General features: G+C 35.7%; 1 protein-coding gene across 1 annotated transcript; it reads left to right on the top strand.

The window, feature by feature from the left end:
* The first annotated feature begins 2,557 nt into the window (after window positions 1–2,557).
* LOC117787566 (mitochondrial sodium/calcium exchanger protein-like) lies at window positions 2,558–5,522 on the top strand. Its single transcript, XM_034626117.1, has 8 exons — window positions 2,558–2,623; window positions 2,684–2,904; window positions 3,359–3,684; window positions 3,742–3,816; window positions 3,875–4,375; window positions 4,439–4,578; window positions 4,635–4,869; window positions 5,176–5,522. Exons 1-8 carry the CDS (start codon window positions 2,582–2,584, stop codon window positions 5,457–5,459), a joined length of 1,824 nt encoding a protein of 607 aa, XP_034482008.1. The 5' UTR covers window positions 2,558–2,581; the 3' UTR covers window positions 5,460–5,522.
* Window positions 5,523–12,626: the final 7,104 nt, after the last annotated feature.

Genomic DNA, 12,626 nt, shown 5'->3' with positions numbered 1-12,626 from the left:
CCTACCATATGCATGTGTGTGTGTTTAAGTCCATTAATAATAAGTGTGAGTGTATGTATGGCATTTATTATATTATATAAGTATATAAACAATGTAGGTTTGCCTTGCTGATTCCCAGCTGCTGAGACATGGACAATGAGTTTGACAAAAGCCAATTTTATTCACTTGATGACTGCGAAATGATTCTCTACGTCTATGAACCTCAAATTAATTTTGATGCCTTTTCTCGACACGAGAAGTAACAGTATTTAATGTGCAATCACTTTTTAGATATTTTTATGAAATATTCCTCTTAGTTTAAATAATTATTATTGAAGTAGCAGCATTCTTTTTATTGAATATGCTTGTCATTCATTTATCACAAATAAGTTTTAAACTTTCATGTATTTATTTAAATTAATTTAATTAGAAACTAAGTAGACATTTTTTAAACTAATTAATGGCTAGGGAAAAAACTCAGGGAAATATTAATTATATTCAAATCAGATCGGTTTAAAAATAAAGAGGATTGCATTCAATGGTAATTCACACACATTTTTTCTTTGGTGTGAAATTTACTTTAATAAATAATTCATTTAAGTAATTTGCTAGTATACGCACTGCGAGTGGACTGTTAGTTTTCAATTAAAGCCTCATACTTCACATATTGGTAAGGGTATTAGTATTCGTACTCCTTCCATATCTATGCGAAAAGCCGGACTCAGAACATTCCGCAGTCTACGGGCAGCACTCTGTAATAAAGCAATCAGCCGAAAAATTAAAAAACCCATACAAAAGATGACAACACACACACACACACACTCACACACATACAAAGAGTATAAAAAACATGCTTGCTTTGCATTTTTTGTCTGCAATCCATGGGATAACAGGGTTTGGGTTAGGTCTGGGTTAGGTTTTGGGTTTGGGTTTGGACATTAGGCAGGACACAAACTAGCAGCTCAAACTTCACGTGAATTGCTAAAAAAGGGATGACCTTTCAGCAGCAACGTTGCAATTCCCCAATTCACTACCTTATCCCTTTCCACCAATATCAAACGCTTTGTTTACAAAATGTCGGCGCATTTTTCTATTTGACGCTCGCTGTAAAGTGTAAAGTGCCAAAAAACAACAGCTAAGGGAAAGTAGAAATGGTGGAAAAGCAAAAAAAAAAGTAATGGAAAGGGGTTTCACATTCAATCAACATTCTGCAGAGGAGAAACAGAAGCTGCAGCTCTGGAACTGGCTCAGTAAACTCGTTTGGTCTGGTTTAGGGGTTTACTAGACAGACCAAAACAAAACGGTGCCAGTTTCATTTTTGTATTATTTTTTATACCCTGTGCCCATTAAAAAACGGCCAATAAAGGGTATATTGTGCTTGGCAGAATGTGTGTAATAGGCAGAAGGGGGCGTGGCAGACCCCCAAAGTATATATATTCTTGATCAGGAGCAACAGTTGAGTCGATTGAGCCATGTCTGTCCGTCTGTCCGTGCGTCTGTCCGTGCGTCTGTTTGATCGCGTCGATTTCAGAGAACATAAGAGCTAGAAACTTCAAACTTGGTAAGTAGGTTCCTGGATACCATAGGCAGATTAAGTTTGTTTTTATTTTTGGATCGGACCACTATATCATATAGCTGCCATAGAAACGATGCATCGAAAAGGAAGTTTTCGTATAAAAAAGTATTTTGTTTTTTGAAATATCTTAGCCAAACTGATAAAATATGCATCTGGGCTGGTATTATACATCCTGACCATATTTTGTTCACATCGGTCCACTGTATCATATAGCTGCAATAGAGACGATCAATTGCAAATAAAATCTTAGTATGAAAAAGTTTTTTGTTTTTTGAGATATCTTGACCAAACTGTTAGAATATTCATTTAATGTGGTTTTGTACATTTTAACCAAATTTGGTTTAATTCGGTTCCATATATCATGCCATAGGAACAATCGGTCGAGGATCAACTATCAGAATGGAGTACCTGGGCACAGGGTATCCTACTGTAGAGCGTGCTCGACTGTAACCGCCCACTTGTCTTTTTTTTAGAAGGGAGAACATGTGTCTGTCGACATTCGCATGGCTGCTTTTATAATTCCTTTGTACAATATTTGTTTGGCAATGAATGTAATTGATGTTCACAGCTAGCAGGGCACATGAAACAGGGAGAAAGAGAGGGAGAAAGAGTGAGAGGGAGAGAGGGAGTTAAGGGCAAGGGCAAAGGTGAAGAACTCCCCACGGGTAAAGGAAAAGCGAGAGCGTGCGAAACTTCAATCAATTTGATTTTATTGAACGTCGATAGAGCAACAAAAGGTGTTGACCTGGCATTTGTGGTTGCCATGCAATAAAACGAGATTCCAATTTGGATAGTTCTCCTGTCGCTGTATTTTGTTGGCACTAAGCCGTTTTAAAAATTGCATCGGAATCTATATTAACCAAACTCAATCCACACCTAAGTACTTGATTTCGATGAGTAAGCTTTCAAAATAATATTTGACATTTATGTTTCTCATATTAATATATTTTCGTTTTAAATACAATACACACTTTTATTTACATTCCTTTTACACACTTTTTTAAATTTCTTATAGACGCTGCGATAATGACATTTTTAGATGATGAATTCAAATACTATTTACCAAACGTATGTTATTTGGGTAATCTTGAAACTGACCACATAAATTTACCACTTTCGACTCCACAGATGACCTGTCTCAGTTTGTTGAATCTGCCATACGAATCGCGTTGCATGATGGTCAGAAAGGTGCCGGACTGTAAAGCGTTAATTAACAATCTAAATTACTTCGAGGTCTTGTGCTGCACTTTGGGCATTCGCACTCCAGAAACTGAAATTTCAGTAATGTTACTCTTTATCTTCTTTGTGCTCGTTTACGTATTGATCACGGGCATTATCGTGAGTACATAGTAAGTAAAATTAGTCAATAATTGAAATTGGTATGCTTACAATTATATATAACAATATTAGGGTATTCACATAAGATAGTATATTAAAAAGTTTACTAGGCCAAATTAAAAAGGTGTTCGGTACATCTTTTGGGTCTCTTAAATTTATACAAGTACTAGACTTTTCCATGTTTTCGAAATCAGTTTCATAATATACCTATAATTTTATTTGATTTTGAAACAGTGGAAAGTTCTTATAAATTGATAATCTTAAGTTTAATTCATAAAAAGTAATGAATAGTTTAATTACATTATTAGGCTTCTTTCACATTGTACAATTTACAAATAATCATATTTTTATTTATTTATTTATTATTTATTTATTTATTTATTTCATTAAATATTTATATATTTATTAATCTGTTAATTTTTCATTTATTTTATTATCTTGCAATATATTCCAACGCTCTTTCAGTCTATCGCCAGTTATGAAAATTCTATCTGTTAAGATGCACATGAATGAATATTTCGCTGGAATCACAGTGTTGGCTTTTGCCAATTCCTTTCCGGATCTGATATCAAACATGATGCCAATTCGTGCACAGGGTGCCCTTTTCACGAGGACCATTAGCAATGCTTTGGTCATAGTCCTCGTGTGTGGTGGCATGGTCTGCTATCTGAAACCCTTCAAGATGGATGGTCACAGTACAACGAGGGATTTGCTCTTCCTTTTGCTGGCCGTGGAGGTGATGAGTTTTATGGTTTCCCACGAGGGCAAGGTTAGCCAAAGCGATAGCTTAGGTAAGTCTTTTATCGATTATCTGTAATCTCTTGACTTGTATCAAGTTTCGATTACAGTTCTGCTTACGTTTTACGGAATCTACCTGATTATTCAATTGGCTGATCTCATTTTGATGCGAAGAACAATTAAGCGTATGTTGCCTAGTTAACTTGACAAACTATCTCTTTTAAGCTCTTCTTTCCATTTCAGAACTCCGTGCGGAAATATTTATTTTAAGACAGCAGCCCATTTCGCTCAAAAGAAATGAGATATTGAGAAAAAAGATGGCAGTACTCATTGATCTGGAGAACAATGAGGTAATGAGCATTAGGAAACAGAATACCGGCTTCTATACACACAAATCTCGATCATCTCCGGCTGGCAGTTTCTTTGTCACGCCAGTTCTGAAAACGAATACAAATGACGTCGATTACGTTTCGACCAGGACTATTCTTCACAACAAGAAGAACCTGAAGAATCAATTTCTGTTCTCTGAATTCCTAAGCGCTCTGAATCCCATTGATACCATGGACTGGAAATTGAGTAACAATTGCGATCGCTTTATCATTATCTGCAAATGTCCATTGGTTTTCATTGCCAAGTTTGTTGTGCCCGAGGTGAACTATGAGAAATACAAACATGGTTGGAGCAAGTTGCTCAACTGCATGCAGATTATCACGACTCCGTTTATTATCATAACCACTGTTCATTGTAAGCGATCGCATCTTTAAAACTTAAACCCACCTTATAAATGTATTCAATCATTTTGAATAGCTGACCTGGCCAAGGTCTATTGCGGTTGGCATATTGTACTCAACTTCAAATACTCCTTGTGGTCATTGTGCCTCACAGTTCCAACGGCCGTGTTTGTCTTCTTTCATTCCCGCACCGATTTACCCCCTCCCTATCATTTTGTAAGTACTCTCTCACTGGTTTCTTTTGAATCTTCCATTCAAACTTCTTTCCACAGCTTTTTCTCTTTATTACCAGCACCAGTTCCTTCGTCATCATCTTTATGTGTGCTGCAGAGATTGAAGTGCTCACCACGATTGTGGGCATCGTTTTTAACTTGAGTGACAATTTTATGGATATCACTTTTGGCTCTTTGATCAATGCCATACTTGACTTGATAGCCATCTTTGGCATGACCATGCAGGGCTATGAAAAAATGGCCTTTGCTGCCATTTTCGCGGGTCCCTTTTTCAGTAAGCTTTTTTTATTATTTTAGTAAAAATAAACTAATTTATATTTTAAGTTTAACGAAGCTTTCTATAAAAAGTTTTATATTTTTCATTAAGTATTCCTCAGTATTCTTAATATTTATTGAATATTTTTGAGAATACTGTATTTATTCTTTTAATTAAAATTTTTAATTTTCAATCATATTTATAAAAAAAAAAATTTTGGCAATCCTTTCTTCCTACAAGGAATCCATTCTATTATCTAGAATTCAAACTATTGAGAGTTAAGGAAGATAAATTCATAATTCATTCTCATATTATTTTTTTTAGGTATTATTGTAGGCATGGCTGTCCCCCTATATTTCAACGAACATGTTCGTGAACAAGGCGCAACAGTTTGGTTGTATGGCGAGCACGGCGTAGTCTGCTATATCTTTTTCCTGATTACAGTGATCTCTACCTTGACCTGGACCTTGACATTAAATTTCTATAGCCGACGCTCGGTTGGCATCTATTGTTGGATCCTACTAATCCTATTTCTACTTTTTGCATTCGCCATCGAATGGAACGTTATACATGGCTTTTCATTCGATCCATATTTCCCACCCCAATAATTTGTACCAACCAAATGAATAAAATCTCAGATTTTTTAAGAGTAAAAGTAGCATTATTAATAATCTTATTCCTTTAGCAAACCATTAATATGATTAAACTCACCTCATTGTATAAAATTAACTCTCCTAAATTGTACTTTCCATTAAATGTTTTTGTTATTGTTCATAATGCTTGTTTTTGTATTGCTGTCTGAACATAAAAATGGCAACAAATTTGTCTAAATTAATATGCAATTAATGGCGCCACTTGCTACATGCCACGCCCACAAGGCGTCGTCCGCCCATCCGCTAGTCCGTTCAAGTTTTCAGCACTTTTCTGAGCGAACCACGTGGCGTATGCGCAACGCGCTTTTTAATTTATGCACTTTTCAGTTTTAATTTATGTGTGAAGCAAACGAGGCAGCTGCCACGCCCCCAACCCCCACATCAGCCAGTACACTAACTCTGTGGCTGCTGCCCATATTGTTGTTTTGTTGTTGTCGCTGTGTAGCTCTAATTTTATGAATTATTGCTGATTAATTAGATTGTTAGGCAAGGCAGCGATGCCTGAGGAGTGCCCGTAATGTATTCAATATATTCACAGTCTCCCTTTTTTATATGCTAAGCGAGAAGGAAAAGAAAGAGAGAGGGCGAGATGGAGTCTCTGGTCAGCCTGAGTGTAACACGTAGCGGATATTGTGTGCGGCGTGAATAACGGAAATTAATAAGAAAATAAATCACATGCCTGCCGTTTTTACTTCTCTACTTTGCCTGCCACTTTTCTCATTTCCCCGTTTATTCCGCATCTTCCTCTTTTTCATGTCTATTGCCTGACTTGACTTTATGTCAAAGGCATGGGGAAAGGCAAAAGCAAAGGCGCAGACACAGACACAGCCGCTGCGGAAGGAAGTGTCTAAAGTGTTGCGGTTGATTTACGGCAATTTTTTTTTTTTTTGGCTTCGGAAGTGTTTTCGGAAGCTTCCGGATGTCCGAGCTGGCTGAGAACGGGCGCAAGTATGAAAATGAATAAAAGGGCAAAGGAGTTTTCACTTAGCTGGTGTCATAAAGTATATGAACGGGTTGGTTCTAAATAATTGCTTTTGAAAATTGTATTATGCGTTATTAATTACACTGCTACTCGTCTGATAAACATAATTTCCGTTTATATTTGGATAAAAAATATAATCATCAAGCAATTGCCATACAACAGCGTATCGGCTGCAATTATCGAGTACTTCAACTAGATGATTTTTTTGACGATCTATCGAGCTGAATAAATCGATTTCCATGAAAAATCGACAACTCACAGAGGATTGTTCATCGTAGATAATTTGTAGAATTGAGTTTGATCGTTCAATTTTTGTTGAACGACCATAATAAATAACCTACCAAATTGACAAAGTTTGAAAAAAACATGGAAACAATGCAAGAAAATAAGATTTCTATTCAAATTAAAAAATGTTTCTATTGAAAAAACTAGATATTTGCAACTCGATCTACTATTTATATATATCGATACATCGAGAACTCGATACTTATTTTTGGCGATTTTCTATTTCGATATAAAACTCGATCTAAAGTTTGGATTTACATCACTAGTGTAAACCAAACTACTTGCAATGATTCAGTTTGTTTGACACTTTAACTGCTTACACTTTAACTGCTTGCGATCACGTGTGATCGTATGCGAGAAGTGAAAATGTTTGTAACGAGCTGCAAGCAGTGCAACTTCAAGCAGATTAACCAAAGCTCTCTTTCTCTCTCGCTCTTCTACAGCTGCTGTGAATAGGAGATAGTACACTTGCTTTACATCAACTTAAGTTCCACAAATACGCTTAAATCAATTTACTTATATTTCTGTGCCATAATTCTCATTTTCAATTTTTTAGCAGTGTTCACATTCTCAGACTCGAAACACAATTATAATGAATTTAAAAACAGATATGATATCATTAAAAATAACATATCTCATAGACTCTGGCCATAAGCTCTTTTCAGCACTCATCAGTCGCTCAATTTGCTTCAAAATGCCGCTGATGATGATGATAAAAATCTGATGTTATTATTGTTTGTCCGTCCGTGAGTTTGTGGTTTTCCGGTTGTCCAGGCTTACGATATATACTCTCATGTTGTACATAAGGTATTTTGTTAAATATTTACAAGCATCAGCAAGTAGTTTCAGGCTTAAAAAAACAATAACAATCACAATGCATATGCTTAATGCATACTTATGTTCCTGTTTCTGAGTTTGGTCCCAGTCAGAATATATTTTCGTTTTTGTTGTTTTTTTTTCTGCTCAATTTGCCGCCACTGTGGTTTTAACCGCTTGTAATTGCTTTACTCTTGAAATTCAGTGGTAAAAGGCAAAAATCCAGTAATAACCATGGAAAATAAGAGGGAGAAAACGAGATGAGAGAGTCGAGTGAATGCAAAATTGATTAATTGCGTTGAAAAATGCTGAAAATGTTTTAATTGTTTTGCCGGCGCTTGTCAAAGGCAATGTCTCTGCATTTTATATACACGTTATTGTACGCACATATATTTATTAAATATTTAAATTCAATTCAAATGATTAAGAGACGCGTGTAAATAAATGTCTCAAGAATTTGGCATTAAACTGCACTGCGAAAGGGATCAATTCTAGGAATTATAGAGAATTATTCAGCACTGAAAAGCAGTTGTCGAGTGTCATCTCTATAATTCGCATAATAAGAGCAACAGCTTTAGTTATTGACATATCTAAAGCCTCCATTGATTTCATGTTGAAGATTAATTCGACGTTTAAGTGCAGATTTGAATAAGTGTCATGTGGTCTTGAACAATTAGAATGATAACATCAGCACCTGACAAATACAAAAATGTCCTGAAATCCTTTCGCATTCCGCCAATTGAGCATTTACTGCTCACTTTGTGAACCACAAAACAGCGATGTTGTCATTTATTATCATTTCGAATCCTTGTCGAATCCATTCACATTCACATTCGGATTCACATTCACATTCACACTCACAGTCGCATTTCGCATTCACATTTGCACATTTAACACTCACACTCTGCACAACAATTACTGATATTTTCGGCATCGGGTACCCTTTTCTGAGGGAGTCTTTTGGAAATTGTTTCTGGTTGCTGGTTTTATTTTGGAGAAGAGCCGCACATAAAATCGAAATGCCATCGATTTGAACAGTCGCCATAATATCGTTTAAAGAGAGTAATAATAATTTGTCAAATGCGATTTTTGTCTGTTGTCGACGTTTATGTAATGAGTTTTATTCTCCCCCCTTACACCGATTTCTGTTATGGCTCTTGCACCACTCGCAATCTGTCTAAATGAATTCTGACGATGACGATGACGATAACGATGACGATGACATTGAGAATAATGATGAGAATGACGATGGCGATGGCGATGATGATGATGATGATCAGAATAATTGGGTGTGCGGTTAATGTGATTTTTCAATTGATTTCTCATGTGTGAGGCCAATGAAATCGGGTTATAAATGACCAGTAAATGTGTGTTGATTTTTATTGGGCCTGCCAATTGTTTATGGCCTCAACAGATTGTGTGAAAATTTGCAATTGTTCCCGCTTTAATACTCTACAAAATTAAGAGCATTTCAAAAAGAGTCTTATAATCTAAAGTTGACATTAGAAATCTGCTGTTATTCAGATTATTACTTTCAAGGAAATTTCTTGTTTTTTTTTTTTTTTTTGAGTGCTTAATAAAATTTTAACTCTTCGTATTAGTCAAAAATGCAAATCAGCTCACATTTGCAGAAATTCTCAGACTAAACTCACACAGGTCTCAACCAATGTCAGACCACAAAATCCGCACTTAAAAATTCATTTCTGATGTTCTCATTTCCAACAAATTTAGCCAAGAGCTGAGGATGGGAGAAGAAGTAGAAAGGAAAATGCGTACACGGATTGCACTCGGTTTGCGTAAATCATAAAGAAAAACTCTCGTAAAAGTAATAATGCGATTAAGTCTGCTTAAGCGACCCAAAAGCGTACTTAACAAACTGAGCCTTAGATGGATGCCAACGACTGATAGATACGAGCTGAAGTCAACTCGCAACTCCCAACTGGATCTGGAGATGGCAATGGAGATGGAAAGAGAGTACAGTATACACTGAAAAAAAAAGACCAAATTCTAAAATCAAGAACATTTACCTTAAAGAATTTGCTCTTAAAATAATAATAAAATAATTTAAAGACCACATTAAAAATACTAAGAACCTACTTATCTAATAAGTCAATGTTCTTAATACAATATCAAAAATCTTGAATTGTTGGGAAGTATAAATATGTACTATTTCATATAAAACAAATGGTTTAAAAGTCAAAAAAAAAAATATAAATATATAAATAATTTTTAATTTTAGTTTTAAGAACATTTATTCTTAAAATAAGAACTTGGTCTTATTTGAAATGTTGATGTGCTTTCTTAATTTAAGTATTTAATGTTCTCGACTCATTTTTTAGACCAAAATTCGTAGTTTTGAGACCGAAATCTTGATTTTCGAACAATTTTTTTATCAGTGTAGCATGTTGCTTGAGGATTGCGTAAACTTTTCATACAAACAACAAACAACTACAAATAGGGCAAGGTTCAAAGCTGAGGCGTGGCAAAGACCGAGACGCGATAAAGATGCCGACATTAAGGACAAATGAAAGATTAAAAGTCAAAATGATTAATTGTTGTTGTTACACTTGCTGTGTTGTTGTTGTTGAGTCTGACTGAAAACTTAAATAATGACCAAGGGCAACAGCAACTGCAGTTTAATCAGGCACTGAACGAGCCGCGGGTTCAGGCTAAAGTTTCCATCTCCTTTTCCTTCTCCATCTCCCTCTGTATACCCTTCTCCCTCTCGCAACCCAACTGCAATTTGCTGGCGACGCTTTTCAAGTGAGGAAAACTTACAACATGACGACCATTGAAATTGATTTGCTTTCAGTTCCTACAGTTTGCAGTTTTGTACTCGTACGTGTGCCAGGCTGCTGTTTTGCGGCTTTCTTAACAATAAATTAATTTTCAAACTAATATAAGGCCAGCAGCATTCGAAGCAGTTTCAGACTCTTCCATAATTGAACTAAAGTTTCCTATGACAACTTCTTTAGTTTGGCATTTAAGCTGCTTTTCGTTTAAACTAGAGTTTCGGCCACAATTCCTCGCGGCATTTGCATGCACAAATAGTAAAGAAATGAAGAAGATTTTAAAAGAGAGACAGAGACAGAGATATAGAGAGAGATTGAGAAAAACCAGTGCTAAGTAGCTTACAATTATTTATTTATGTTCGCTCAGGCTTTTTGTACTTGCCAACTGCGGCCATGAAATGAACTCTAAACAGCAGCTTAAAACTGAGAACCGACAGAGAAAGGGAGAGAGGGAGAGGGAGGGAGATAGTGGAAACGAGATAGAGGGAAAACGCTTATGTCTGAGCTGCTGAATCTGTGCGATGTCTGTGTCCTGTCAGGAGTTCAACTGGCCTAAGAAAAGTTTTGCATAATTTGCTAAACGGATTGCCATTTCAGATTTTATAGTAAATTGTGGCTTAGCAGCAACGGAAATAAGCTGCAGGTACTTAAATAGTATTTAATTACATTTTATTTATTCACAAAATACATTTTTTATTACATTTATGTTTAGTTAATAATGTAATTTTATGTAAATTAAAGCTTAAAAATATATTTTTTTTAGTTTCAGTTTAAACTTTAGACAAAAACTCAAATACTTAATTGATAGACTTATGGTCGGTATTTTGATGTCTCCTTAAATTTAATCAAGGGGATATTTTCAAGTTTTACAATAAATTGGAAACAAATCGCGAAAAACCACTACATCCACAGTTTTCAATATAAAACACTTTTTATGTTAATTAACGTTATCTATTAATATATTCTATTAGCTCACTTAATTGCATCAAGATCGGAAAAGTAGAATGGCAGTAATAGCTAACCAAAGTTATTACAAATTAGGGCGATAGAAGCACCCAAAAGTGCGCACTAGTTTTTATTAGGTAGTAATATTGAAATATATTAAGTTACGGGTATTCTACGTTAGGTATCTTGACTTTTTAATCATTCAGTTTTTATTTTAAATTTTAATTTTTTAATTTACAGACATTTTGATAACTTTATTTACATTTTTATCAACTGTTCTTAGTTGAAACAAAACAAATTAGCTAATACTATTGTTTTGATGTTAACAAGCTGAACAACAAATTTTTTAAGTTATCTCAAATTTTTTTTTTTAGCGTGCGAAACTGTAGAACAGAGCAGTTGGAAAATAACCTTAAGAAGTTGCGACAATGTCTTTTCAATGATTTACTTAAAATGCCATTAGACTTGTAGTCGAGTTGCAAAAACACTTGACACTCTCAGCTGGATGACTGAATGCTGCCACTTGGCGATGTTGCCACCCGTTGACTGTCGTCTCCTTCTACCACCTCCTCCTCTCTTCCCTTCCCTTCCCTTCTTGCAGTTGATTCTCCCCCTCGACTAGCGCATAACTACATGTTTTATTCATCAACTGCAGTTGGCTGCATTGCCATTTGAACGGAAGTTAGTTTATGCCAAGTTGCAAAAATTTGCTACTAGTCGAACTCGTGCCACGCCCACAAAGTTAGTGAATTAAATCAAATTCACGCTTCAATTGATTCTCATGCTGACTTGAGCTGTATTCAAGTTTTTTTTCGTTAGCTGACAAATTTTACTTGAGTGCTTTAATTGAAAGCACAACTTGGCCAAGAAACTTAATGGCCAGTTTATAATTCAGTTACCAGCTCTGTTCCCTATACGATAATAAGAGTAAGAGTATGAATACGAGTACGAGTATTAGATATCGCTTCAATTTCATGAGGCACTTGTGAAATGCAATAAACACTTCATGCATGTCATTCATATAAACAGCAAATAAAAAAGAAAAAGAGATGGCAAAACAGGCAACGAGTTGGCCACAACCCTTGTGCAAACAGCAGCAGCTCTCGACCAGGCCAAAACCCAACAAACTTCCCACAAGTTCCATGTCCATTGGTAGCCACTCCAAGTGTCCCTGCGGTGATTTGAACGCCAAACACAGTTTGCCATATAATTGCAATCGCCACTGCGATGAACTCATGTTGAGCTTGTCATGTGCAGCCAAAGGAAGGGTGCTAGGGGGTTGAGGGGCTGACGGACTGAGGG

This window comes from Drosophila innubila, assembly GCF_004354385.1.
Source record: "Drosophila innubila isolate TH190305 chromosome 3L unlocalized genomic scaffold, UK_Dinn_1.0 0_D_3L, whole genome shotgun sequence".
In the NCBI taxonomy this organism is placed as follows: Eukaryota; Metazoa; Arthropoda; class Insecta; order Diptera; family Drosophilidae; genus Drosophila; species Drosophila innubila.
The sequence above is the reverse complement of the archived record's forward strand: the minus strand, read 5'-3'. Positions and strand labels throughout refer to the sequence as shown.